This window comes from Lethenteron reissneri, chromosome 26 (assembly GCF_015708825.2).
Source record: "Lethenteron reissneri isolate LAM-NWPU_2019-01 chromosome 26, ASM1570882v1, whole genome shotgun sequence".
Lineage (NCBI taxonomy): Eukaryota > Metazoa > Chordata > Hyperoartia > Petromyzontiformes > Petromyzontidae > Lethenteron > Lethenteron reissneri.
The window spans coordinates 22,049,419-22,075,238 of record NC_083804.1 but is presented as its reverse complement, the minus strand read 5'-3'; the positions used below and the strand labels follow the sequence as shown (position 1 = coordinate 22,075,238).

The 25,820-nt window shown below is 46.8% G+C and overlaps 2 protein-coding genes across 3 annotated transcripts; both read left to right on the top strand.

The window, feature by feature from the left end:
* The first annotated feature begins 5,319 nt into the window (after positions 1–5,319).
* Positions 5,320–15,664, top strand: LOC133347867 (ectonucleotide pyrophosphatase/phosphodiesterase family member 7-like). Its single transcript, XM_061560578.1, has 6 exons — positions 5,320–5,664; positions 7,659–7,801; positions 8,635–9,261; positions 9,668–10,151; positions 12,835–12,969; positions 13,757–15,664. Exons 1-5 carry the CDS (start codon positions 5,394–5,396, stop codon positions 12,936–12,938), a joined length of 1,629 nt encoding a protein of 542 aa, XP_061416562.1. The 5' UTR covers positions 5,320–5,393; the 3' UTR covers positions 12,939–12,969; positions 13,757–15,664.
* A 2,073-nt stretch (positions 15,665–17,737) lies between these two features.
* Positions 17,738–25,207, top strand: LOC133347866 (ectonucleotide pyrophosphatase/phosphodiesterase family member 7-like). 2 transcript variants are annotated; one of them, XM_061560576.1, is made up of 6 exons: positions 17,738–18,549; positions 19,101–19,243; positions 20,171–20,788; positions 21,827–22,076; positions 23,843–23,966; positions 24,872–25,207. In XM_061560576.1, the coding sequence occupies exons 1-6, from the start codon at positions 18,279–18,281 to the stop codon at positions 24,912–24,914; spliced, it is 1,449 nt and encodes a 482-aa protein (XP_061416560.1). In that variant the 5' UTR covers positions 17,738–18,278; the 3' UTR covers positions 24,915–25,207. The 2 variants fall into 2 exon arrangements, with proteins under 2 accessions (XP_061416560.1, XP_061416559.1); XM_061560575.1 differs by having other exon boundaries at positions 17,745–18,549; positions 20,171–20,797.
* Positions 25,208–25,820: the final 613 nt, after the last annotated feature.

The following is a 25,820-nucleotide window of genomic DNA, read 5'->3' as shown; positions in this document are numbered from 1 at the left end:
TCTATAACCATGCCCCCAGAATATGACTACTTGCAATGCTATTGAGAATTGAACACATGTACAGTAGTAAGTTGTACAATGGTGACTAGTACAGTACGTATACTGTACGCATACAGTACAGATAATGGGTGTAAGATACCAATATAAGTGGATGGTATAGATGGACATACAGCTTAGGATTAAAGTAATATTCGAATAGTGAAGTGCAAAGGTTATTGTCAAAGACAAAGATGGTTTATCAGTAGTAGAATTGGGTTTAAGAGAAACTGTTATTGATGAATCGGACTTGTACACCAGTCACGTGGTTAATGGCGACTCGGTTGAGGATTGCTGTGTGTGACACCACGTGCTGTTCCATTTTACAGATCTACCACAATAAATGTGTTTGCCCTCGATTTGGAGCACCTGCCCACGTCCTTCATTTCGTGTGTGAAACAAACGCGATCTCAGTAAAAAAAGAAAACTTTATTTTGGATAATTTTGGTCACGTGTTAAACTGTTCGTGATCCAGCCGGGTGGCTCGGCGGTAGAGCGTGTGGCTCACAATCGGAAAGTTCGGGTTCAAATCCTGGTTGTGGGGTTGACACGGGTCATCCTTTCTCCAGGGTCGATAAAACAAGGAGAACATTTATGGGGACGTTAACAGTGCTCCTGTGAGATACACTTGACCTCACCATGGGAATCTTGAATTTCCACCACTGTCTTACCGCTCTAATGAGGAGATAAGCACCGCCTCAATGCTAAATTGAGTAGGACATTTTTATTTTTACTTTTGAAATGTCTTCGCCTCCATTGGGTCTGCCGTCTCCACGCGAGTTCCCAAAGCGGGTCTCCAATGCAATGTGGCAAACATTCGATGCTGCTGATGATGATGCAAATTGTAACCGATTAATTTTACTAAAACCATACATGTTTATGTGTTCCTTCAGAGGCCGCTCAAGAACCTGATGGCACACGCATGACTCACACGTGTCGCGTGAAACAAATTCAATGACCTGCGCACGCATTAGGTGTTCAAAACCGTAGATTCCTATTCGATACGTTAACATTCTCCCCTGGGTAGGCAGGTACCTGATTTTGTGGGCTCAAGTACACATTTACAGTCGGTCGTTAGTCTGTGGCAGCTTCGCTCCAGATTCTAGCTTCGAGCCGAATTGAACAAAGTGACCTTGGCGCAGAATGACCGCTCATTTTACTACAATCGTCTCCAACTAATGAATTCGATCTAGGGTTAAGTCTTTGCTGGATCAAATGTTCAACATATCTTAATATTGATTCGCCCCCCCCCCCTTTCCCCTGCATAAAATATCAGAACAATGTGCTAGTGAGTGAAGCTGGGCTGTTGGCAGTAATGAGTGGGATCTATTTTAATGGTGGAAATGCACACGGCACTCTTTGTAAGCCCTCATCAATTCAACGTGTCCATCTGCAGCGAACGAGTTTTGCAGTAAAACAAGCGCAGCTGGCTACGTTAGCCAGTGACGAAGCGTCTTGCCGGCCGCTTGAATCGCATCTCTTGAATGGTACACCTCTTCCGTGCAAACACTGCAGCTTAAATGGCTCACCGCGCTGCACAATAATTCTCTCTGCAACCACATTTTGTACGCAATTTAGTCAAGTGTACGTTGCTCAACGATGGGAATAAATACTGCGGAATGTCTTCAACGTTCGGCGAGACATTTGCATGCACTTTGCTTTTTGCACTTGATGTGAGAATAGTCAGGTCCAATTAATATCTGGTTCAAATAAGCATTTAGGTGGTGCTCATCTACAGTTCACAGCCCTGAGCCAGTGATGGAAATTCCACATTCCTATTACCTGGATGAGTCGAGCCATAGAACAACCACTATTGACTTCCCCACAAAGTGGTCCTAATTTTACCGACCCCCAAAAAGATGATGAATTGAGTCGACTACCGGCCGGGATTTTCACTCACAACCTTCCAATTGCGAGTTGCTCACTCTTCCACCGAGCCTGCTGATTGGCTCCAGTGAAAGAATGTGACGAGCAAAGCTGCACCAATCACAAGGCACCACCGCGCAGCATCTTGAATGCACGATACAACCAAATTACCCTTAGGTTTTTCTTTACCATGTAAGGCCCACTGAGCGATATAGCAATTTTTTCCACAATTGATAGCTAGTTCAATGTAGTGGCTTATGATGTGGAAATTTACAACAGCCAAATATTGTACACGCACGTTTCTATATGTGGAGGGAAAATCCGGAGGACCCGTAGAAAAATCCACGCGACCATGGAGACAACATGCAAACTCCAAATATACAGCAGCAGGCGTCAGGATCGTGATCGAATCCACGACCTCCTGCATACCAGGCGAGAGAGTTAACATCTCGCCACCGTGGCGCCCACCAAGTGCTCCAGACCTCATCAGATCTCGCAAGCAAAGCAGAGTTGAGTCCGGTTCGAGCTTGGATGGGTGACCACCTTGCCTGACACGTGTTGTAGGCATGATGCTTGCAAGGGCCCACGAGTTGCTAGCATCAAGTGGCAGTACAGTTGTAGTGCTGATCTTTACGCAGACAACTTCTTTTTCCGTCGTCACTTTATTTTACAAAACTCTTCACATTCCACAACCGAGACTTCGGCACGTTCTTTGCTCACTCGCCGCGCTCCGCTGGCCTCGCTCGCTCCGTTCCCTCCCTCTCTCTCTCCCCGTCTCTCTCTCCCTGACTCTCCTCTCTGCTTCGCCTGTCTCGGCTTCGACTGTCTCGCTCTCTCTCGGCTTCTCCGTCTCACTCCGACTGTCTCTCTCCCTCTATCGTGTCTTCTCTGTTCCCGTTCCAGCCTATCCTATCTCTCATCTCGCCTTCTTCTCCTGCTCCACTGCTAACCTATTCTATCTCTCATATCTTCTTCTCCTGCTCCACTGCTAACCTATTCTATCTCTCATATCTTCTTCTCCCCGACTGTCTACGTCCAGCTCCCAGCATAACTCCCCGTCTCACTCTCACACTCCCATATCTATCCCCGTCCTCATTAATTACCAATTAATTAACCGGCATCCCCACCGATGCCCCGCGCATGCGGCCCCCGCCGCCACCTGCTCCCATCCCCAGACTTGCTGGCGCCACTTTGTCTCTGACAACAACAACCGGCCAATCACTGCCCTGCATTCCATAATCACCTAACGAGCTGTCTCTCTCTGGCCGTTATCCCCCCAGCAACACCTGCTTGCCCTGATGCGACCCCACTGTCCATAACCCACACGTGCTTCTAATTTCCCCTCTTGGCGCGCGTTAATCCACTACACAGATTTGGTCCGCTCACTGGATCAAAGTCTACTTGTGGATTGAAGCTGTGTGCGAGAGCTGTTACAGCCGTTTCCTGCTCATGTGCCAATTGCTCATTAATGTTGTTTGCCAAACTTCTCAACGCACCACCCGCCTGAAAATGAGTCCCAATTGTGTGTAATTAATATTGTAAACAATTAGCATTAATATCTATAATGGTTTTACTTTGCCATAAAGTCTATTCCGATAAACAGTGCTACGGTTACAACGTCTCCGTTGTTCGCTATCTGCACTTCCTTGTCACAAAACGTCGACTTTCTTGATATAGAGCAGGGTACAGCATTGAGAGCAAGGTACAGCAAATTACACGGAGCTTGAAAGAAACACATTCAGTTGCGATGACGCGGGTGTCTCAAAAGCCAAGAACGTTGGTCTGGCCACCGAAAAGATCCTGGCAGCCACCAGATTAAACAGGTTCTCAGTGAGTTGAGCTGAATGGGAGCTCAGATTTAGTTGATTGAGCTCAATGGGAGGTCAGGTGTAGTGAGTTGACAGTGCCAGCCCTGTCTCTAACGACTGCGTACGCTGGGGTTTGCAATTTGGCTAAATTCCAGCTCTGACATTAGAAATTAAAAATAATGTAACTTTCGTGTGATGAATGATCACAATTGCAGGATTAAAGGAGCCTGGCATATAATTTATGGCTCATTCCAGAAGGTTGCAAGATGTTACCGAACAACATTGTAATCGTTTGCGCCACGGTGCAATTATCTGAGTATTCTACAACGTAAAACAACGTGAAAAATATAGATATCGTTTGGAGGAAATGCAGTCCTGAAATGATAGGCGATCTATAGAAATCATAATTGTGTCACGTAATCAATTATCAAACGAGCATCTGATCAGAGTCATTCAACAACAACAATGCCAAACAACAACTTATATTTATAATGCGCCCATAATTTGACACACATTGGCATCTATTAAAATACCTAAGAAATGCTTGTCAAATGTGATATATCTCATCATCTAAAATTCCCAAAATCCTGAGACATCTCCACTCAAAATGATGTACCACTTAAAGCCCAACAAAGCATTGCGATCTGCGCATCTACACTGTCGCCCAGCGTCACGAGGAAAGACTCCAGGGGTCGCCTGTTCTGCAACCGCGAGAAGTCCACGTGGGTTCTCCGACTTCTTCCAAGCTTCCAAGACGCCTGGCCAGTGTCGATGAGTGGAGCAAACACCCTCGTCACATCTGCGGATAAACTAAAACTAATCTATTTTAGTTTATTTTACCAGGTAAGGCCCCACTGAGCTAAATGTGTCTTTGCAGAAGCGACCCTGGCCACAAATGATAGCTCAAAGAAGTGGCTTATCATGTGGAAATCTTTAGCGGCCAAATACTGGAAACGCACGTTGAGTCTAAATGTGGCAGGGGAAACCGGAGGACCTGGAGAAACATTCATGCAATTAAGGAGAGAAAATGCAAACTCCATACATACAGCAGGCGTCAGGGTCAAACCCACAACCTCCTTCATACCAGGCGAGGGAGTTAACATCTTGCCACCGTGGCGCCCAATGGCTAAGCATAGCTGGAGCCATTTTTACGTGTATCTGGTGTTAGGAGACGCTGCCACAGTGTTAACGCACTGATTGATTCGCTTTCCTGGCACGTCAGTTTAAAAGATGGGAAAATATCTGAAATCATCTGCCTCTCTCCACCAACAAGTGCAAACAGGAAGACCACAGTTAGCCGATTGGTGGGTCGAGTGCGGTGGTGGGGTAAAGTGTGGGTACCCCCCTCCCCACCTCTTCCAAGGTGTCTGGCCAGCATGGAAGAGGGGGCCATATCCCTCTGGAGCAGCTGTGTAGCGGAGGCTTTCCTCCAACAGTGGTGTGAGCGAGCAATTGCAGGGCTGCACCTTTTTTCTTAATCTGGGACAAAATCAAGTAGCGGGCATGTTGAAGTTAGCCAAAACAACTGAGACATTGTCAGCGTATCTCTTATCTATATTGGTGACACTTTGCACCTGTCATTAACCCTTAAATATCCATGGAAAGGGCAGTGGTGCGAAGACAAAAGAAACATTTCCGCTCTCACTGTCCTCGGAAGAAGAACCTCCAAGCCTTTGTAGGACGATGCTGTCGCTGAGAGGAGAGCGTGGATCGGGGCGCTGGCTCCTGGCGCTCGCACTCTGCGTTGCATGGTCGGGATCGAGCGCGCTGCCGGCGCACAGAGGGCAGCCGCAGAAGCTGCTGCTCGTCTCGTTCGACGGATTCCGCTGGGACTACGACACGGACGTGGACACCCCGAACCTGGACCACCTGCGCACCATCGGGGTCGCGGCGCAACACATGGTGCCGCCTTTCGTCACGATGACGTCTCCATCGCACTTCACCCTCGTCACTGGTAACCCTTCAGCACCTCTGAGTCGGATCCCTCGATGATTCATCTAGAGGCTCAATTAAAATTACGAACCGATTTTAAACAATCGTAATACCAACTGTTCGACATGCCCTCCAGGGGTTGCCCGTTCTGCAATCGCGAGGTGTCCATGTGAATTCTCCGACCTCTTCCAATCTTCCAAGACGTTTGGCCACTGTTCAAATGTAGGTCAAATTCCCTCGTCACAGGTACGGACGGATAAGCGTAGCTGAAGCCAAATGTTTTTAGCGTAACTGATGGTCGGGGCGTGCTGCCACAGTGTTCGCACGCTGGTCGATTCGAGCTCTCCTGGCACGTGAGTTCAAAAGATTGGCACATTCCTCAAAGCCCCTGCATCTCTCCACCAGAAAAGTGCAAATATGGAGACCACAGTTCGTCGATTAGTTGGTCGAGTGAGGTGGGGTAAAGTGTGGGTACCCCCCCCCCCCTCGTTTTTGACCAAGGCGTCTGGCCCTCGTGGATCATTACGATCCATGGGCAGATATCTCGTAGGTGTCCACTGCACATTTCGTCATTAGTTTCCACTATCCTCTGTCTTGTGCCAATGTGCTGCTGCTGCTGCCTTCTGGTAGCTAATTTTTCGACCCAATCCCGGCTACTCGATTGGGGATGCGACGTCCGAGCCGGTATTCCTCGTCTTCCTCTTCTTCTGTGGTCGTCATGTGCATTGGATTACTTTCGTTTTTTTTTTCTCTCCACGGCCGAAGTATCCAGCACCCTTTCGCCAAATAACCCCTCTGGAGCAGCTCTGTAGTGGAGGCCCTTCCACCAAAACAGCTGTGTAGAGAGCAATTGCAGGGTTGCACCTTTTGTACCTTCAACTTGTGCCCGTTGTGCTATAATATTTTATTACTGTTCATTGAGTTGGTCAAGGATACATTGCTTTGTCAATATTTAAACAAAACGCTTGGTTTTTATAAATTGTTATAAGCAATGAGAATTCGTGTATGTAATGTTACATTTTGTAAAGTGCTCTATATGAACATTGATTGATTGGTCATGTAAGTGTTGTCGACCTTGTTTCGAGTTGTGTTTGTGTGTTTGTTTTTCGTATGCAATCTGCATTTCCCTCTTGACCCAGATCTCACCTTGAAAAAATATCATTTCAGTCTCAAGTAGCTCTCTCTGTTTCTCTCTCTCGATTTGAAATAAAAAGAAGTCGATCGATTTGCTGATTTTAAAATTATATTCGATCCAAGTGCGGGTTTTCTTCTTCCAAGGTTGGGCTGAGCATTGAGCAATTTCGCTCTCAGGAGCTTTCCCCGTGCACTGGTGTGAAATCGATGCAGCGGTACGTGGTGAAAGTTTAAATAGGCTGCCAAAATATGTTATTATACATCCCTGAATATCCTCTAGATGAGAGCTTAATACAATTGAATGTATTTTACCAGAGTGAAAAAAATAGGTTTGGTGAGCAGTGGTGTAGGGTGCACGTAGAAACGGGTTTCCGATATCACTCGTCACTGATGTTAGCCGTGGCTGGTAATTACACTCAGGTCGCCAGCTCGTAACACGTGGTCCAAACCACTGTGCCGCCACGGTGGCGAGATGTTAACTACCTCGCCTGGTATGCAGGAGATCGTGGGTTCAATCCCGATCCAGACCCTGACTCCTGTATATTTGTAGTTTGCACGTTCTCCCCGTGGTCGTGTGGATTTTGCTCCGGGTCCTACGGTTTTTACCTCCACGTTTAGAAACATGCGTTTAGAGTATTTGACTGCGATAAATGTCCACGTGATAAGCCACTTCGTTGAGCTATCATTTGTGGCCAAGGTCGCTTCTGAAAAGAGATATACAGCTCAGTGGGCCTTACCTGGTAAAATAAACTAAATCAATTATAGTTTCGCATAATTAAAAAAAAAATTTGTGATATAGGGAGCCATATTGAAGAACGGTCAGTATTATACATATGCTTAACTTTGGCGTGACTCTTTTGTCTGTGGGCGCGGTGTGCGTAGGGAGGCACCCGGAGTCTCACGGCGTCATTCACAACATGCTGTTCGATCCAGAGACCGGAGAAAAACGCAACTTTAAGAAAACGCAACTGCGCTCCGAATGGTGGAACCAGACCCTCCCCATCTGGATCACGGCGCAGAACCAGGTCTCTTGGCCTTCACGCTCTCGAAAATCCGTAGTTCGGGCATGCTTCGCTTTGCCTTCTGTCAAAGCCGCCAAATCAACCTTTGGTCAGAGGGAGGTCGTACGTTCTCCTGTCCTGTCCTTCCTCGTCATAAACTTCTTTCCTCCAGCATGCGACCACGTACCTGTCCCCGTTCAAGTTCACTATGCTTCTCTTTACCCTTGCCTATGACTGGCTACCTCTTTCTTCATAATGCCTTTTTCTATACAGCATCTTGAGATGCGTTCACATTTATATGCTACGCAAATTGACTTGCGTTTAAAACCTATCGTCTGGATTTTCAAGGTTGGCTAAGTGACACCCATTTGCAGGCTTTTCAACTCTTGTGTATGGTTAACTCATAAAACCACAAAATGAAGATTGTGCCTAATCCTATTAATCAACTTTAAACTTTAAACACGCACCAGATTATAATTTAGCTACAACCGCATTATCACAACAAAAACAACAACACTTCCCAAGATTTGTCATCAAAACTGCCTAATGAAAGAACAAACACATAAATGGTTGACCTTTCGGGTGATTTATTCTTAGAGATGGCAGAGAAATCGACTGACATGTTCGGAGGTGTCTGAACAAAAGTTAACTTAAAAAGTTGAAATTAATAAGAAAAACATAGATACCAGGCTGCCGTTCCAATCAACTCCACTTCTTTCGATCAGTGCCATCTTGAACTATAGGATTGAAGAAGGCACTTTATGCCCTAGTGGTATCAAACAAAGTAGATATGTGAAAGTTGACATCAACATATCTTTCCACTGCCATTGCGTTTTCATATTTTTTCCCATTTTCAGGGCCTGAAGACCGGCTCGTTCCACTTCCCCGGCGGAGCTGCCACGTACTCCGGTCAGACTCCGTCCAAGGCCGTGGCGGAAGCGGACGATCATCCGAACAGCAACGTGACCGAGTGGCTCCTCAACATTGACATTGTCATGGACTGGTTCGTCAAAGACGGCCTCGACTTCGTGGGCCTGTACTATGGCGAGCCGGACTCCACGGGCCACAAGTATGGACCAGAGACGGAAGAGCGGCGGGCGATTGTGAAAAAGGTGGACGAGACCATCGGCTTCCTGGTGGAGGCCATCGAGAGGAGCGGCCTGAAGGACACCCTCAATGTCATCATCACCTCGGACCACGGCATGCTGACGACTCAGAAAGCTCCAGACATCAATGAAATTGTGCTGTCAAATTTCATTAACTTCACAAGGGACCTCAAGTTTGACCTGGTGGACTATGGACCGTCCGGCATGCTTCTGCCCAAGGAAGGGAAGGAGGTGGAAGTTTACCAGAACCTGAAGGGTGCCCACCCGCACCTGCACGTTTATAGGAAGGAAGAGTTCCCAGAGCGCTTTCACTACCGCAACCACGAGCGCATCCTGCCCATCTTGGTGTACGGAGACCCTGGCTACGTGGTCAATGGCGTTGAGTATTCACACCAAACTCGACATCTTACATGACCGTATTTGCATCACGATGAGCATTATTGTACAGCTCTGCTTGTACAGCCATTTGTCAGTCCATCGCTCGACGAGGCTCTCCCCACGCTGATCAGGCTGTGGGTTTACTTTTTATGCTTAAGCTTCACCACGCTGGTCAATGCGGGTTGGTGAAGGCTGAGAGCATAGATATGAGAGCACAGAAGGACAGTAAAGCAGCAGATTATACTGCACTGCCCTCCACTCCACACCTACTTGTATAAGAGTAATTAATATCAAACCCTTCTGAATGTTGATTTATCGGAGGAGTTAAAAGCGACTCAATGCACGATGTCGATCCGACCGGGTTGTTCGAAAGCCCCCTTTGTTCCCCCCCCACCCCCCCGGACAGAGGATGATATTCCAGTTCAACAAGGGCGACCACGGCTACGACAACGAGGTGCCCGACATGTGGACCATCTTCCGCGCCTTCGGACCTCGCTTCCGTCAGGGCTACGTGGCGGAGCCGTTCGCCAGCGTGCACGTGTACGCGCTCATGTGCGAGCTGCTCGGGGTGCAGCCCGAGCCGCACAACGGCTCCCTCGACGTCACCCGGGACATGCTCGCCGACTCGCAGAGCACGACTCCTGCTGATGTTACGACTTGGGCTTCTGCTCCGGCTACTACGGCTACTACTACTATAAAGGCTACTACTACTACTAAGGCTACTACTACTACTACGAAGGCTACTACTACAAAGGCTACTCCTACGACTACAAAGGCTACTACTACTATAAAGACTACTACTACAATGGCTACTACTACTACAAAGGCTACTCCTACTACTACAAAGGCTACTACTACTACTACAAAGGCTTCGACTGCCAACTTGCCGGGTATTTGTCTCCCACCAAGTGGTGTGCCGTGTGGCTCTCCAGGTCAGGTGGACGTCGAGGTCCACTTTGCGTGTGCTTGTTTGTTGTTTATTATGATTGCAGGCGACGCGAGCAGGTTGTGGATTTGAGTAGAATAAGAGAGCTGAAGGGGTTCCAAATGCGCCCGCAGCGGTGTCCATTTCTCCCTCCCTCGTTGTAGTCTGGTGCCCGGTGTAACAGGCCGTAGTATACCCACAAGCCGTAGTAAACCCGGGGTTAAAACGGCCTAGGCTAGATTATACCCGGGTATATTATGGCCTATGCCAATTTATACTCTGGGGTTTATTATGGCCTAGGCCAAATTATGCCCCTCTAGGCCAAATTATACCCCCATGATAGTAATAGTGTTGAGCGATATACACATGAATTACTCAATTTTTCCAACATTTTATTTAAAACTGTAAACACATAGACTTTGATTGCTTCAACCAGAGAAACTTTAATAATTACCCTAACCCTAAAAATGCTTCAATTGATCAAACTGAGATTCTTACTTCCATTTATACACTTTTTAGATATCGATTGAAGTTCGTTGTCGGCTGTTCTCTGTATGGATAATTGCCTTTGAACTTTCACATGGGGCATATTCTGGCCTGGAGGGGTATGGTCTGGCCCAGTCTAGTTTAAACCCCCGGGTATTGTTTAGCCTAGGACACTTTTTCCCCCCGGGTATACTCTTGCCTAGCCAAACTATACCCGGGTTTAATTGGGGCAGGGGTTATTTTAGCCTGTTACACCGGAGCTCCATCCTGTGCAGTTGCACCTCGTGCACGCTCAGTCGCCATTCCACTGGGTTGTTGATGGGCTGTCGCCAGATCTGTTTCCCATTCGGACGAGAACATCACGACAAGACTAGTAGCTTCCCCACGCATTTGTATTACATTGGTGCGTGGCAACCATTTAAAAAAAAATGCCTGACATGGGTGGGTTGGTGATTGCGCTCCATCTGACAAAGTCGCCAGTTACAACTCCTGTTAACACAGTGAAGAGGAGACTTGAGATGGTTAAGCAGGATCAAGGCAACCTCACACCGTACTTCCACTTATCATCTAAAACCAACCTCGAACCCTCCGACTCCTCTCCTTATATAGCCCGTATCTCCCCCTTTTTTCACACTCATTCCCTTCTCGGGGTTTCCCTACTCTGTTAATCCTTCTGGGGCCACTCCGATGGGAGTGTCCTCCACTCAATAATCAGATTGCGTGTCGTACACGGCAGTGCTCCCGCGACCCTTAACCCGTGGTTGTGTGGTGTTTGTTTGTGATGATGTCCCGAACATCCTCTACATCAGTACTGGGGTGAAGCGGTGGCATGGTGACGCGCGCGGACTTATCTGTGAGCCCAAGTGGTCTCAATTAAATTCCCTGCCAGGGCTAGGACCGGTGTTAACCACTCCTGGGGCCACCAGCGTGGTGGACAGTCTGGTTAAGCGACCCTCACGATCAACGTGGTGTGGAGAGGCCTTCGTCCAGCAGTAGATGACCAATGGGCCGCACATTTGTAAATGTACACCCCGGGCCCACCCGATGACATGTGCAACCTGTGTGCAGGGTAGCGTGGCGCACACACACACACTCTTGATCGACGAAGAGTCCCAAAGTGTCCAGCGCCGGATGCTTAGTCAGCGAATGCTTTTACACGTGACTTTCCAGGCAGAGTACCAGATACACAAGAAAAAAACATGTAATTAAATGAATACATACGTAGTATGTCAATGGTATAGTGTGGGTGGACGTCAGCCAACGTAGCCACAGAGCCATTTGAAAGCCTCCTCCTCCTCCAGTATGTGCAGGGCAGCACCCAGAGACGATGGTGCGCCATGGTATCACTACTCCCCGCATTCACACGGCGGGCTGTCACGTAAGTAGTATGATGCCCCATCGATGTTAGAAAGCAGGTACACACACACACTCCCTGCCCTGGTCACACCGGAAGCGGTGCAACTGAACCCCACTGGTGCCTTGGGAAGTCAAAGCTAGGCATCTGGACGGATGGATCACTGATGAGGTCTACACATCTCCATTCCTCGCGCCAGGCAGTTGCGGGTATGTCACATGCTCGAGTCTTTGGGCGGTGGTAATGCCCACGCTGGGTGTCTGGACTTGAGACGCAGGGGCAGAGGCTTGAAGATAATTATCGACGTGAAGGGGCAACTCCGGTTGCCGCATCTACCTCGTCCAGCATTTTGGCTACTGCAGCTTGGTGAGCACTGGGCAGAGTCACCACCACGAGTCCTATTAAGGCCCTGTTTGGTAAAACTTTGCTTAAACTGAACAATTAGGGCCATGCGGGAAGAACGGACGCAAAACCCCACGCCAACTCTCAACACAATATAGCAACAAATGACCAAGAGTAAGCGGCAACCCTCTCGGCCGAGCCCACCTTCCGGCAACTTCCATTACGCTACTACTCCAACTCGACACTCAGGAGCCAGGCGGAGTCAATTGCGGCCGCTCCACGTTTTTGTTTCATGAATGACACCGTGCGAATATTCCTAAAATATGCAAAGTGCGCATTTGTGAAAATATTTCAAATGTTTACGATGTGTTTAAAGGGCTCAGCGAGTTTCCCTGACAACGTAGATACGTCTCAATACCGTTAGAGGAGTCTCGTAAATAATCAGCTCGTGTGTTGCTGTTGACAGATGACCTTGGATCCTCCACCCGTCTAACCCCTGGCTTGACAAAAAGATTCATCGGCCTGCTCGCAATCACCACGGTTCTTTTCTCGTCTTCACTGTGGCAGTAGCCTACGCCACCCAGAAAGCAACCACTGAAAAGTAAGTATACCCCTTGCAATTAGTGAGCAATGTGTGCAAGGTTTACGGGGAGTGAAATTCGAAATGTGTTGAGAATCAATTTCAAGTATTATATTTGTGAGTAGTTGGGATGTAGGTTTGGACGTGGTGGATTAAGAGGGCCCCAATGTGGTTTTTCTGCTCTGGGCCTCGAGCAACGTCTTGGTTGGCCCTGGAAAACCAAGGGTATCAATCATATCCCTTTATCATCCTCCGCTTGATGGGAGGATGGCTCCTTCTCTGCTGCTGCTGCTGCTGCTGCTTTCATTGTCTGGAATAATCATCAAAGGCTGTGAACCTTGTTCAAGTACAGGCTCAATGCTTCCCGCATCTCTTCTGCAGATGGCTGAATGTCTATATGCGTCTGTCATAATATCGTCTCATTTCCCCTCCAGTCTGTAGCATTCCACTCCTCATTCATTGCTCCAAAACAACGTCTTATTAACAACTCTTTAGATGCACGTGTCGCCCTATGTCTACAGCGTTTTTGAGATACAATTGGTATTCAACGTAATTCCTGACTCCGAACCAGAGTCTGGAAGACAAAAAAAAATGGGCCTCAATTTCCTGGTCCAGCGATCAAGAAGGCCTGAATGAAGAGATGACACAGTATAATGACGATGACCCAGCAACTCCTGGTGTTTGTAGCCTCTATTGATCAGTCTGTGCCTGCATTAACAATGTGGTGGAGATATAATGGTGAAGCTGACAGTGTAATGTGCAATAGGTTCATTACTAAAGTAATGTTTTTTTACATGTTTCTTTACAGGCCTCAACCCAAGATCGTGATGGATGTACATGATACACCGATGTCGCGTGTATTTCTTGAAATGATTGAGCAGTAATTGCACAAATTTTAAGCATTACAAACATAGCTTCTTATTCAATACATTAACCTTCACGTAGGGAGGTAAATTGATTTTCGGAACTTAAGGACTGATGTACAGTCTGTCATTAATTTGTCGAAGCTTCGCTGCAGATCCTTGCTTCGAGCTGAATTTATCAAATGGACTCATTGAAGTTGAAATATAATTTTGCTTTTAAATCTTTATATTTTCAGTTCAGAATGTTTTAATGAAATCCAGACTAAATATTTAATGCTTCTTAATCTTAGTTTAACACATACCATTTCAAAACTGCTTATTATTCAAGTGCTGTTTTCTGGGATTTGCTTCGTGTTGAGAATGTCTCCTACTCTTAGTTCTTTCGGTAAAGTCACGTAGGTAAAAAATGAAATTAAAATTAATAAAAATAAAACAATAAAAATCACGTGACTTTACCGAAAGAACTAAGAGTGTGAATCCTTGCAGTCACGAAAGTTTCATCTCTAGAGAGAATTTCTCCTCTCAAGCTTTCGCCTCACACTGCTGCGGGTAACTTGAGCAGTTTAAATTATGTTTTTTTTTACTTAAATGTTCAACACGCAGACCCACCCAGAAATCCGCGTTTGTAACGTTGCTGCATTGCAAGAGATAACTAACAGATGTTGTTCGCAGTAATCTGTATTTAATAGTAAACGACCAACTCGCACATCATTTGGATGCGACCGTCTGTCTGTCCCCCCCAGCCAGCCAGCAAAACGTTTACTCTTATATCGAGCCCTTTCTCTCCACCTTTCTTGTGCCTTCTCTGCAATGTATATCGCAATTTATCTACATTTCTGACTTTGCCTTATTTCTCTGTCTCCTCTTCTACCCTCTCCTTCCCTCTGCATTTCTCTCCTCCCTACACTGTATCCCGCCCACTTCCCACCTATCCCTGTTTTTTGCGCACCCCTCATCCTCACTTTCTTTGTTCCCACCTCTCCCTTGCCCGTCTCGTTCCCTCTTGTCTCTCCTTAATCCTCACACCTACTGATTAGTGCTTTCCGTCGCTCCCCTCTTTCCATTTTTCTCTTTGCATTTTTGCACTCTTCCTCTCCAATTCACGCCCTTTCACTCTCTGCTACCTCTCTCAGTTGCTCTCCGTTTCTTCCTCCCTCCCTCTCTCTGCCTTCCTAATTTCCCTCCACTCTCTGCTTTGTCACATTTGCACAGGAAGCCACTGGAGCTAGGCACTTTTAAATCTGGAATGAAAACTAATTTCTTTAGAACTGCTTTTTGTGGTCGGTTTGTTGTCCTTCCCCGCACCTCCGATTAGCACGATTGGCTACGTACGGTGCGAAAGAAGTTCAACATACATGTGGGCTTGGGGGGGTGACGTCAAAGCGCACAGATCCTACGCACGGCTGTGGAATGCGGGTGGCGTTATCACGCGCGGTGGCGTTACTACCACGCACGCGCACTTGAGTGCTAGTCGGCCAGACAGACAGGAATCCAGGCAGGAAGAAAGCCAGCCAATGTTTGTTTGTCTTTGAATATGGTTGCAAATGCGCATACCGCACTGTAAGTTTCTCGACGTAAAGCTTTCGTGACTGCAGGAATTCATACTCTTTGGGTCTTTCGGTAAAGTCACGAAGATAGAAAAATAAAAAAAATGAAATCGACGTTTCGATCGCAACACAAGCAATCGTCTTCAGGTGAAAAACTACAGCAGGCGGAATGCTGTGTTGCGATCGAAACATTGTGATTTTTAATGTTTTTTTTTCTATTGACGTGACTTTACCGAAAGACCCAAATAGTACGTAAGTTTCTCATCAAATTAACGACAAGTAAAACTGGCGCAGGTGATACCGTAACGATGTGTATTGTCACTCTTTTTTTAAAGTTACATCTTTTTAATTGCATCTCAACACAAATCATTCAAATCTCGCTTTGCTGTAAAAACATTATGATACTACCACGTTCATATGAATGTAATAACTGTACCCACCTAACAGGACTAGGGTACTGCATGATCCCTTGGATCTGTAACAAGGCAGTTGCACACTCAGCCCTGTTCTTTCAGGATTTATTCGTTTGCAATTTTACGCGCAAATAGAATCTCGTTTATGCAAACGGACGCGCTTTTGCATCATGGAATGGTGTTTTTTTATGGTAAGGCGACGTTCGTACTCAGTCTGAATGTCTAAACCACGTTAGCAGACGTGGGGCAACGCTTTCCAACGGAGCAAGCTGCAGCAAGCACAAGACGCCACGGTCCAGCTTCATGATGCGATATCAAGATTAAATATAGCACAACGATCCTGTGTTGAAATACAGACAGACATCCATTTATTAAATCACCTCATAATACTTCTTTCGGCTTTTCACTTAATTGAGTTCACTTCCAGCTCTGAGAATTACATACAACCCTCATGTGATGAAGATGACAATTTAATGGTTGTGTTAGAAAATTAAATGACCTTGCCACTTAATTCCCGAATAACTGGAAATTGAAATAGTTCGCCTTCATTTTTGTTCTCAAAAGAATGCAGCCATGCTTTGTATTTTTGTAATGTTTTAACCGATTCCCTATTCCTGTAACATACGAAGCATGTAGCAGGACTCCCTATTTGTATCACAACCAAAGTAACCACGATTGTAACGAATATCTGTACTTTTAAACATCTGTGCCGTCGCAGGACGCCCATGAAATTAAGAGCCCAACAGAGTATTGGTCCCTTCCTGCCGAAACAAAGAAAACATATCTCGATCCTTCCACATTATTGCAATGTTACCAAACAATATTGTATTGCTTTGTGCCAAGGTGCAACGAATAGAATATATAGCATAACACAACTTGACATAATGTAGATGTTTGAGGAAATGCACATCAAATGAAATGATAGTTGATCTATTTGAAAATAAAAGTGTCACAATCATGTCTATTACCAGCTCTGGAATTGGGTCATCTGATCCCGAGTCATCATCCAACCAAGTAAATGATAAATGCACCCATTGACGACCGTCTCAGAGCGTAGAATCACAAGGAAGTAAAACGGATGGGAATGGGAGGGACTGAGCGAGAAATGAAGAGAAAATCCACGTGTGGCACGGTTTAAAAGGGGCAGTTTTGAGCAGAGACTTGAATGCGGAGACAGGGAGAAGGTGCCAGCGCCAGGTCGCCTGGGTAAGGGAATTCCAGAGTGTGGGAGCGTAGCGGCTGATAGGGCGGCCAACAATAGCCGAGCTGTGGCTCATGGGGCCAAGGAGCAGGCCCGAGGCCGTGGTGTGGAGGAAGTCGGCTGGGATGTAGGGGTGGAGAACGTTGTGGATGTAGATGTTTAAAAAGCAGGGCATTTGCACTACAAGCAACCACCAAAAACAGTGATGATACTATATATAGTAATGATAATTGTTTTTTTACCCTTTTATCGGGCAACAAAACTGCCACCTTTTTTACAAGGAGTCATGTTTGCATTGAGCACAATACCTGCGGTCGGAATGCAAACAAAAAACAACACTCTGATAATGTATGCACTGTTCTTCAAATTGATTGGTCCACACCCGAGACAGCTTTTCTTATAGCCTAGTCTCACATGGTGTTGGACCAGATGCCGCCAAAAGGCGCACATCTGGTCTAATACCTGCGCCTTTTGGCGTCATCTGGTCCAACACCATGTGAGACTAGGCTCTAAGAAAAGCTGTCTTGGGTGTGGACCAATCAATTTCAAGGACAGTGCATACATTATCAGAGTTGTGTTTTTTTTTGCACTCCGACCGCAGGTATTGTGGGCAATGCAAACATGACTCCTTGTAAAAAAGGTGCGGGGGGGGGGGGGGAGCACGAGCTTGCTGCACATATTGTATCGGTGGTCTGTCAGGTGTTGTCACGCCGTGTACCAAACACCATTGGCATGGGCCCTCGTGCAAAACAGCAGCCAGGCTCATAACATTCGGGGTTAGCTCGTTCACGTGCAGATTGGCCCACGGGCTGTACAAAGGCCTCCCATTGCCATCGAACTGATGGCTCACGAGGATGATACGGCGGCTGTCTTATCCACACCGGCGCAGGTGCTCATTCACATGCCTCATCAACGCCTGCCAAATGTCATACGTCTCATCAGCTCAAATTCCAAAAGCCCGGGGCATCTGCACTCAAACTTGATGTACCGCTTAGAGACAAACGCATTTCCATGCCCAACGAAGCATTTGGGATCTGCTCATCTACACTGCCTCCCAGCGTCATGGGAAAAAGTCTGGTATTCCTATGTCAGGACCAAATAAACATCGCGGGCATGTCGACGATAACCGTAACAACTGAGCCATTGTTTTCCTTAAGAACACGGCATATCTCTGTTATCTATATGAGTGAGACTTTGCACCTGCCATTAGCCATTGCATATGTGTCAAAAGGGCAGTGTGTGAAGACAAAAGAAACATTGCCACTTGCACAGTCCTCGAAGAAGAACCTCCAAGCCTCTGAGGACAATGACGGCGCTGGGAGGAGAGCGGGGATCGGGGCGCCGGCTCCTGGCGCTCGCGCTCTGTGTCGCGTGCGCGGGATCGAGCGCGCTGCCATCGCACAGAGGGCAGCGGCAGAAGCTGCTGCTCGTCTCGTTCGATGGATTCCGCTGGGACTACGACCAGGACGTGGACACCCCGAACCTGGACCACCTGCGCACCATCGGGGTCGCGGCGCGACACATGGTGCCGCCGTTCATCTCGATCACGTCCCCGTCGCACTTCACCCTCGTCACAGGTACGGCTAAGCACTGCTTAGTCAGAGCCAAATGGTTTATTTGTAATAATATATTCTATTATTTGCCAAGGGTACATTTCTTTGTTGAGATTTGAAAATAAATGTCTCTTCTTTGAGATATATATTATGAAAAGATAGATGAAATATGAACATTAAAATAAAAACGTTGCTTTACTGATTTAAAATGCTTGCCTATCATTTCCTAATTCATATGAAAAATGTTGTTTTATTGATGAAATTAAGAATGCTATATCATATTTTAACTAGGCGATAGCTTAATCCAACTTCATGCCTTACAAGGGTCCTAAAAGCCGAATGAAGGCCTCCCATATTGCCATGTCAGTTATGGGAGAGTTGATTCTAATATTCTTCACCCTCATTGTCAGCATGGCACTCAGGACCATCGCGGATCCCGGAATCAATCACAAATAGACGTTTCACAATTATACCCAAAAAAGGGGCGAAACGGGGAACGGAAATGATGGACGGTCATTTTAAAACAAAATCCCAATTTACTTAAACTTTCACACCTTGGTCTGTGCGTGCGTAAGGGAGACACCCGGAGTCTCACGGCGTCATTCACAACATGCTCTTCAATCCGGAGACCGGAGAAAAAGCCAACTTTCAGAAAACAACACTGCGCTCCGAATGGTGGAACCAAACCATCCCCATCTGGATCACGGCTCAGAACCAGGTATCTTTACCTTTAACGCTCTTGAGAACCCAATCAGCAAACTCTTTAGTTCGTGGATGCTTTAATTTGCGTTCTTTCAAAGCCACCAAGTCAACGTTTGCTCAGAGGGTGGTCGCTCATTCTGCTCTGCTGCCCCCACAGACTGAAAATCCTTACCCCTCCAGCATCCCCTGCTGTCGACTCTCTGCCGCTGTTCAAGTCCAGGATTAAGATACTGCTTTTTGTCCCCTTGCTTTATGTGTTGAGAATTGTTCAGACAGATCGCTTAGATTGTGAGTAAACTTATAAAAATGAACATGAAAAACAGACTCGAAGGCCTTTGAACTTAATTTTATAGTGAACTCATAAAACTGTACAATAAAGATCACGTATAATCCTGCTTATCGCGCAAGTCAGATAAGAATCCTTACACTTGAAACTGGCACCAGCTGGTTACTACGCACGGTGCTATCAGAAACAAGAATCTCATTATGTTTGTCATTAACACTGTCTTGTAACAGATAGATAAATAAATAGTAGTCTGTAGTTTTAGTGAATTCTCCTTAAAGAGTACAGATATTATATTATTTGGGTCTTTTGGTAAAGTCACGTAGATAGGTTCAAAGAAAATAACGAAAAACTCTGACGTTTTGATCGCAACGCAAGCAGTCGTTACGATCGAAACGTCGAAGTTTTTGTTGTCATTTTTGTTATTTTCTTTGAATCTATCTACGTGACTTTACTGAAAGACCCAAACAATATGAATTACTGCAGTCACGAAAGCTTTAAGTCTAGTACAGATATTGATTGAGATATTTGGAGACCGCCCTTTAACGGCTGGCTATGCACGATGCGAAAGAAGTTCAACATACATACACGCAGAGTGGCTTACAGAAAGTTGACACGCGGAAGCTGTCGTGAAGAGGTTTTTTTGTGGTTCCCATTCAGGGTCTGAAGACAGGATCACTGCACTTCCCCGGCGGAGCTGTCAATTACTCTGGCCAGACACCGTTCAAATCCGTGGCGGAAGAAGCTGATCACCCGTACAACAACGTGACCGAGTGGCGTCTCAACATTGGCATCGTCATGGACTGGTTCGTCAATGACGACCTGGAGTTTGTGGCCCTGTACTACGGCGAGCCGGACTTAACCGGTCACTTATCCGGACCGGAGACGGAAGAGCGGCGAGCGATGGTGCGGCAGGTCGACGAGACCATCGGCTTCCTGGTCGATGCCATCGAGAAGAGGGGACTGAAGGACACCCTCAATGTCATAATCACCTCGGACCACGGCATGATCACCACTCGGAAAGCTCCGGACATCGATGAAATTGTGCTGTCAAATTTCATCGACTTCAAGGACGACCTCAAGTTTGACCTGGTGGACTACGGACCGTCCGGCATGCTTCTGCCCAAGGAAGGGAAGGAGGAGGAAGTTTACCAGAATCTGAAGGGTGCCCACCCGCACCTGCACGTTTATAAGAAGGAAGAGTTCCCAGAGCGCTTTCACTACCGCAACCACGAGCGCATCCTGCCCATCTTGGTGTACGGAGACCCTGGCTACGTGGTCAATGGGGTTGAGTATTCGCACCACGATAAACATCATTGTACACCTCTGCCTGTACAGACATGTTTTTTTCAATCCACTGCTGGATCAAGGTCTCCTCCCCACTGCGTGTGTGTCGGGGATGGTTGATTTGCCATACTTTACCACACTGGTCATGGCGGTTTGGTGAAGATGAGGATATTGACGTTCAGAACGTAGAAATTACAGCACAGCAGTGGATTTGCTGGAGTTTCCATCACGTAGCAAAAGTCATGACAGTATTAGTGTGTAATTTAAAATCTACGTGCTCCACAATGTCATAATAGCCTGTGGGCCTTGACACCCATGCCCACAACACTTTCTGCACGCGATTTACACTTTAACTTACCACACGCCAGGGATGCCACCTTTGAAGTACAATTAAAAAAATATCACGGAAAGTAGAATGTCTCACAATCCCCCGAGAGGGGTTAACCACAGGTAAATATGTATGTCTTGAGTGGTGTATTGTTACCACAGTATGACGGGACAGGTTTTCTAGCTAAACCCCATTTGGTGGAGCCAGGAGACCAAACTCCCCCTTCCCCTGTCCCCCCCCCCCTTCATGCTCACAGCAACGATCTCAATTGCAGGCAGCTAAACACAATACGTTAGTATGTTGGCACAGTGGTGAGGCACGGTCATCTCAGTCAACTCATAACACATGGGTCTGCCCCGTGACCTCCTGCCACTTTATGTGGCCTCAAGGTGTACCTAGCCTGGCACAAGCGCCTTGGAGACATGACCGTGACTTAGGTGGCGAACGATGATTGTTGTTATTATTACGCATTTGACAAACAAAATATTTTAGTACCTCTTATGCGTACACTTCATTGCTTATTTATGCTCTCAGATGGCATTAAGTCCCATATTCGGCATCCCCAAAGATTCTTCCTCACCGGCCCATTTGTTTTTTTGGACCCAGCCCAAATGGAGCCACTGAAACCGCATGTCAGCTACGTAAACGCGCCTCGCGTTCGTGTGGTTTCACACCACCCGTTCCCCCCGCTGCCCGGACAGAGGCTGATATTCCAGTTCAACAAGGGCGACCACGGCTACGACAACGAGGTGCCCGACATGTGGACCATCTTCCGCGCCTTCGGGCCTCGCTTCCGCCGGGGCTACGTGGCGGAGCCGTTCGCGAGCGTGCACGTGTACGCGCTCATGTGCGAGCTGCTCGGGGTGCAGCCCGAGCCGCACAACGGCTCCCTCGCCTTCACCCGGGACATGCTCGCCGACTCGGTCGGCGACGGCGGAGATGGCGCGGAGGGTACGTCCACCATCACATTGCTCATCGTCCGAACACTTGCCTGTGTATTTTGAACACTTAGGCATTCGCGATCGATATTATCCATAATAAACGCTTTTTTTGTTCAGTTGAACCATGAAGTCGAAATCAAGAGCAGAATTGAACAAGCAAGGCAAGCATTTATTAAATGGAAAACACTCCTTGCAGACCGCAACTTGAGTACATCACTGAAACTGCGCACACTGAAATGCTACATCTGGTCAATTTTGCTGTACGGAGTAGAGACGTGGACACTGACAACAACAGCAACAAAAAGGCTCGAAGCTTTCGAGATGTGGCTGTATCGAAGAATGCTGAAAATCCCATGGACAGCCAAAACCACCAATACACAAGTTCTGCAAGATATGGGCACTGACAGGCAACTGCTGAAGACCATCATTAGCAGGAAGTGTTACTACCTAGGCCACATTGCCCGAAACGAGCACAAATACCAGCTATTAAAGCAAATCCTGGAAGGAAAAATCGAAGGGAAAAAACGACCAGGACGGCCAAAAACGACATGGCTCAGTAACATCAAAACATGGCTAGAATTAACAACAGCACAAACTCTACACGCCGTGCTAGACCGGGACCAATATCATCGTGAAGTCGCACACGCCGTTAGGCAGCACTAAAGAAGAAGAAGAATATCAACGTCGTGCTCGACTTGTAAATGTTGTGGGTTTATTCACCAACAACACAACGCTGTGCTGAAGTAGTAACTAATTGTCACATTTTGTTTACTTGACAAACCTTACTAATTGGCTGTGTCGGGTGGTGGCGGGTTTAATGATAGGCGATCTAACCAAACAAAACTTGATGATTGTTTTTGTACACTTTTATCTGGCAACAAAACTGACACATGTTTTGACAAGGAGTCATGTTTGCATTGACCACAATACCTGCGGTCAGAATGCAAACTCTGATAATGTATGCACTGTCCTTGAAATTGATTGGTCCACACCCGGGACAGCTTTCTTAGAGCCTAGTCTCACATGGTGTTGGACCAGATGACGCCAAAAGGCGCACAACTCAATGCACCAGTTCATTGTAACCCGTGCATTGTAACCAGTGCATTGTAACCCGTGCATTGTAACCAGTGCATTGTAACCATTTCATTGTAACCAGTTCATTGTAACCAGTTCATTGTAACCAGTGCATTGTAGCCAGTGCATTGTAACCAGTTCAATGTAACCAGTGCATTGTAACTGGTTCATTGTAACCAGTTCATTGTAACCCGTGCATTGTAACCAGTTCATTGTAACCAGTTCATTGTAACCCGTGCATTGTAACCAGTGCATTGTAACCCGTGCATTGTAACCAGTGCATTGTAACCAGTGCATTGTAATCAGTTCATTGTAACCAGTTCATTGTAACCCGTGCATTGTAACCAGTGCATTGTAACCAGTTCATTGTAAGCAGTACATTGTAACCAGTGTTACCTCTTGATATGACTGTGGCTTACTCGTCACATGCCCGCTCCAGTCTACTAACGACTCGGCAAAAAAATCTGAGATAAAATATACGCTCTTATCTCCCTATGGCCGTGACAACTGCAATGTGGCAAATCTCATAAGATCTCAACAGCTAAGCAAGTTGTAGCCATGCACAGTGAGCTAACAACTGTCGAGTCCTGCGCGAGGTTTATATTTCTGAACCGCACCCCAACCCGGCCCACTGCCCATCTGACCCGACCAACTGACTACCTCACCCATGTGTGTGTGTGTGTGTGTTTTGGACTTTTATAGACTCGGGGTCCACAACTCCCGGGCTCAAGGAGGGACTGATCGCTTTGCTCGTCATCACCGTCATCCTCTTTGTCACGTTAGTCGCAATGCTGGCCTACTCAGCCTGGAAGAGAGCCACCAAAGCGTAAGCACTTTAAGTTTGATAGCCACGCATGGCATCCTTGTTGAACGCAGACAGAGCCGGCCCAGCCACTAAGCGACCCTTGCAATTGCAAAGGGCCCCGTGGCCAGCAGAGGGCCTCCTAGAGTCACTGCTAGCTCGTGGGTGAAAAAAATTATACATCAAAGGGGCCTCCAACCAAATTTTGCTTAGGGCCCCCAAAGGTCTAGGGCCGGCTCTGAACGCAGAGATGGGCTATTGATGCGAGTTTTTTTTTACTCAACCGATTTGTCTGTTTGCTTACTCACCAAATCAGGCAACAAATATAGTTTTGGGAAAATAAATTAATCTCGCCTATTGTTTCCACGTGTGCCGCTGGACGGGAAGTTAAGGGCGGGGTCTTGATTATGTTATTGACGTCATCAGCCGAGCCAAGCGGGGGGGCGTGGTTTGTTTGTTTCTAGGGTTTCCCGCCTTCGGGAGGCAAGGTGATGATCGTGGTGGCCGCCACTCTAAAAATAAATCCCCAGTAATGAACCAGAGGAAAAAAATAGTTGATTAAAATGCTTCAGCGGTTCATTGACTCAGGAATGTTGTGATTTAAAGTTACGTTGCAAATGCCAAAATTTATGTTTTTGTGAGGTCGAAATCAATTGAACCAAGTGACTTTAAGGAAACACCTACATTTAGAGTGCTGGTGATAGCCCAGCAATCTTCGCCTAATTTAAAAGTGGTTTAAATACAGTAACATGTATGTAGTCAATGAAAAGGGGGGCGGGGAGTTTGCTTATAAACCAAAGCATGTCTTGCACACACAGCACTTTCATTTATCAATGTGTGTTGTCGTATTTTAAAGCTATATTCAATAACGTGTGGCTTGGTCGATACTGTACTCAAATATTACATTGCATTTTTATTTTATTTTACAGGCCTAAGCACAAGACCACGATGGCACATAACACGCGGATGTAGCAGCATGTATGTCTTCAGTGGGATTGAGAATCGATGGTTGACATTCATGTTAAGGGCCCAACATCAGGGACTCCTATTCACACGTTTAAGTATCAGATATAATTATGTATCTATCTATCTGCCTTCAATATCCTCATGGTTCTGATACATTTTTTGTATAAATCTACCCCCAAAGTCGTATCTGAATGTTGATTTTTGAAAAGTGTTAAGTGAGTGATCCATTTGCATTTTTATACTGGATTGCTAGGAGCAAGGTTATGTTGATTCATGGTAATTAAAATCCTGTCCGTGAAGCACATTGTTTTGTAATTTGTCCTGAGCAATTCAGCAGTTCCCCATGGCTTTTAATGGAAGACTAGAGCACAATGATGATGGTGTCAGCAGTTTTTATTTCGGCTGTTTCCACCTTATTCTACTCACATTCAGACAATAATAGTAATCGTTTGTTAAAAGTATACAGTATATTTTTTCATCATTTTATTCCATTTGTGGATTTCATGTCATATCATGAGAGTGTAGTGTCGTCTGTGCGTGCGGGTGGCGTGCGTCGCACACACAGTCAGCCGGAGACGAGGTGGTTGCAGGAGGCACCGCTCTGCCCTCTTTATCGTTGTTGTTGCCGAGCTCACGCCACCATTCGGGCCCCCTCTCTCACACACGACCCCGCTGCCGCGCAACCCGTCCCCGACACGACCCTGCCCGCGTCGACCGAGACAGCCAACCGCTGTCCGGCCGCGCAATGCCCGGGCGAAGGCGGCTGTGACGAGGGCGGCGACGAGACGAATCCAATCCCAGAACCGTCAGCCCAGAGCTCTCGCTCTCCGCTGCTTTTATTCACCTCGGCGCGGCTTGGCTCTGCCCGAGCCGCACCTTTCTTCTCGAACCCTCTAGAGGGTTCCAGGGGCT

Coding starts and splice junctions, on each gene's coding strand:
- LOC133347867 (XM_061560578.1), top strand. CDS start 5,394: ATGCTGTCGCTGAGAGGAGAGCGTGGATCGGGGCGCTGGCTCCTGGCG. Junction 7,802..8,634: donor GGATCACGGCGCAGAACCAG/GTCTCTTGGCCT, acceptor TCCCATTTTCAG/GGCCTGAAGACCGGCTCGTT. Junction 9,262..9,667: donor CTGGCTACGTGGTCAATGGC/GTTGAGTATTCA, acceptor CCCCCCGGACAG/AGGATGATATTCCAGTTCAA.
- LOC133347866 (XM_061560575.1), top strand. CDS start 18,279: ATGACGGCGCTGGGAGGAGAGCGGGGATCGGGGCGCCGGCTCCTGGCG. Junction 18,550..19,100: donor GCACTTCACCCTCGTCACAG/GTACGGCTAAGC, acceptor TGCGTGCGTAAG/GGAGACACCCGGAGTCTCAC. Junction 22,077..23,842: donor CGGCGGAGATGGCGCGGAGG/GTACGTCCACCA, acceptor GGACTTTTATAG/ACTCGGGGTCCACAACTCCC.